This window comes from Penaeus vannamei, chromosome 20 (assembly GCF_042767895.1).
Source record: "Penaeus vannamei isolate JL-2024 chromosome 20, ASM4276789v1, whole genome shotgun sequence".
Taxonomy (NCBI): Eukaryota; Metazoa; Arthropoda; class Malacostraca; order Decapoda; family Penaeidae; genus Penaeus; species Penaeus vannamei.
Genome location: NC_091568.1, coordinates 4,073,517 through 4,076,016, shown reverse-complemented (window position 1 = coordinate 4,076,016; position 2,500 = coordinate 4,073,517). Strand labels below are relative to the sequence as shown.

Below are 2,500 nucleotides of genomic sequence, written 5' to 3'. Positions count from 1 at the left end.
TCCTCCTTTCTGTCTCTTCGCTTTATTTTCTCTCGGCTTTTGCTTCCTTCCTATCAGTTTTTCAGCTTATTATTTTTCTTATTATCTTTCTCTCTTTCTTTTTCCTGCTCCTCTTCTTTTTCTTTTCCTTCTTCTTCCTCCTCCTCTTCCTTTTCTTTTCCTTCCTCCTCCTCCTTCCCCTCCCTCTCCAGAGCCTCCAGACACGATTAGCGCCTAATATCCGATTTGGCCTTTATCATCTTAAGGAGTTAGTCAAGCAGGACCTCGAGGGGAAGGCCTCAAGGTGCTTCCAGTGGGCGTGCAGTTATGGGAGACGAGGGTGGGGGCTGGGTGGGGGTGGAATGGGGGCTGAGTGGGGGTGAGAGTATGGGTGGAGGTAGAGTGGGGGGTTAGGGTTGGGGTGGAGTGGGGGGTTAGGGTTGGGGGTGGAGTGGGGGTTAGGGTTGGGGTGGAGTGGGGGTCAGGGTTGGGGTGGAGTGGGGGTTAGGGTTAGGGGTGGAGTGGGGGTTAGGGTTGGGGGTGAAGTGGGGGTTGGGGTGGCAACTGAGTGGGGTTCGGGTGGGAATTTAGTGCGGGTAAGGGAGTAAGGAGGTGGAGTAGGTGAAAAGTGTGGGTAGAGTGAGGGAGCAAGAGATATGGGTGGAATGAGGGGTAAGGTATATGGGATAGGGGAAGGAATGGAGTGGGGGTGGTAAGGAGTGGGGTTCCGGAGTATGGATGGAATGAGGGATAGGGGATAAGGGAAGAAATGGAGTGGGGAGTAAGAAGTATGGGTGGAGTAAGGATAAGAAGTATAGATGGAGGGAGGATAAAAAATAGTTTAAGATTTAGTTATGATTCCATTTGTTACAATGGATATTCTTTGCTGTGACATACTTGACATACTTGCTGTGACATATTTTTCCCAAATCTCCCCCTGTGTGAAAGGAATGGCCGGGGTTACCATCCACTGGCCGGGCGTGGGATTGAACGCAGGTCCGCAAAATGGCTAGACGAACGCGCTCACCACTGCGCCAGCTCAGCACACACGAGGGCAAGTAGCGAAGGAGTAGCCTAGCCACACGACCAGGGCAGGTCAGCAGCAGCAACGGCGTGTGAAGCGAATCAGCCCTCGGCCTCAGCGCCTTGGGTAGAAAGCCATGTGATTTCTTGGCGAGTCCGAGAGAACCACATTTGTTTTATACGATATCATGGGGAGGAGTGCTGGGGGTGGGGGTGGGGTGGGGGGATGCGGGGGGGGGGCGGGGGTTGGATCTTATTATATCATATCATCCGTCCCTTTGATACGATCTCAATAGCCTTCGTTTGGATCTCAATTTCGGGAACCTAAATTTCGTATATTCCATACCCGTCTTTCGTTAACAGTAACATAATCCTCATAATACATTATACTTGCACCATCAATTATATATAAATCACAACAGGGATAAACTCGTCCCACAGAAGCTCATTCGTCATAGTGCTAATGTCCCGCAGTAAACGAAATTTCGCAATACTTTTGTCCCATATCAGCCAAGTACTGTAATACCAATGCCCCTAAATAATTCACGTGTTACAATACCTGCGCCCCACATTAGCATAAATAACGCAATACCAGCGTAAACACAGTAGCCCCCAAAACCGCAATACCAGCACTCGGCAACGGCCCAGATACCGCGATACCACCTCCCTCCAGTAGCCTCCCAAATACCTCAATACCAACGCCCTCTACATCAACCCCCAAGCCTCAAAACCAACACCACAGTAGCCCCCAAAACCGCAATACCAACACCCCACGTTGGCCCAGATACCACGATACCACCTCCCTCCAGTAGCCTCCCAAATACCTCAATACCAACGCCTACATCAACCCCCAAGCCTTAAAACCAACACCACAGTAGCCCCCCAAACCACAATACCATCACACGGCAACGGCCTAGATACCACGATACCACCTCCCTCCAGTAGCCTCCCAAATACCTCAATACCAACGCCCTCTACATCAACCTCCAAGCCTCAAAACCAACACTCCACAGTAACCCCCCAAACCACAATACCAGCACTCGGCAACGGCCCAGATACCACGATACCACCTCCCTCCAGTAGCCTCCAAATACCTCAATACCAACGCCCTCTACATCAACCCCCAAGCCTCAAAACCAACACCACAGTAGCCCCCCAAACCACAATACCAGCACTCGGCAACGGCCCAGATACCGCGATACCACCTCCCTCCAGTAGCCTCCAAATACCTCAATACCAACGCCCTCTACATCAACCCCCAAGCCTCAAAACCAACACACCACAGTAACCCCCCAAACCACAATACCAGCACTCGGCAACGGCCCAGATACCACGATACCACCTCCCTCCAACCTCCCCCCCGAAGACCGCATAGCCCCACCGCCGAAGAAATGACACACGACTGACTCTAGAATCTCAAGATCGAATCCGAGATTTAGGAGCAGCTTGGGGTCTCCGCGCGCCATCTGCCGGGAGGACCTATAACTCGGGTCTACGT

The 2,500-nt window shown here is 51.9% G+C and overlaps 2 protein-coding genes across 2 annotated transcripts in view; one reads left to right on the top strand and one right to left on the bottom strand.

Moving 5' to 3' along the window:
* LOC138865363 (melanoma-associated antigen E1-like) overlaps positions 1 to 2,290 on the top strand; it is a 4,646-nt gene extending 2,356 nt beyond the window's left edge. The window contains exons 3-4 of the mRNA XM_070135731.1: positions 1,633 to 1,810; positions 1,858 to 2,290. Coding sequence (XP_069991832.1) covers positions 1,633 to 1,810; positions 1,858 to 2,290 — 611 coding nt within the window. The remainder of the gene's footprint in view (positions 1 to 1,632; positions 1,811 to 1,857) is intronic.
* Positions 1 to 2,500, bottom strand: part of LOC113828121 (TOX high mobility group box family member 4-A) — a 711,447-nt gene that overhangs the window by 708,402 nt on the left and 545 nt on the right. The window lies entirely within an intron of this gene.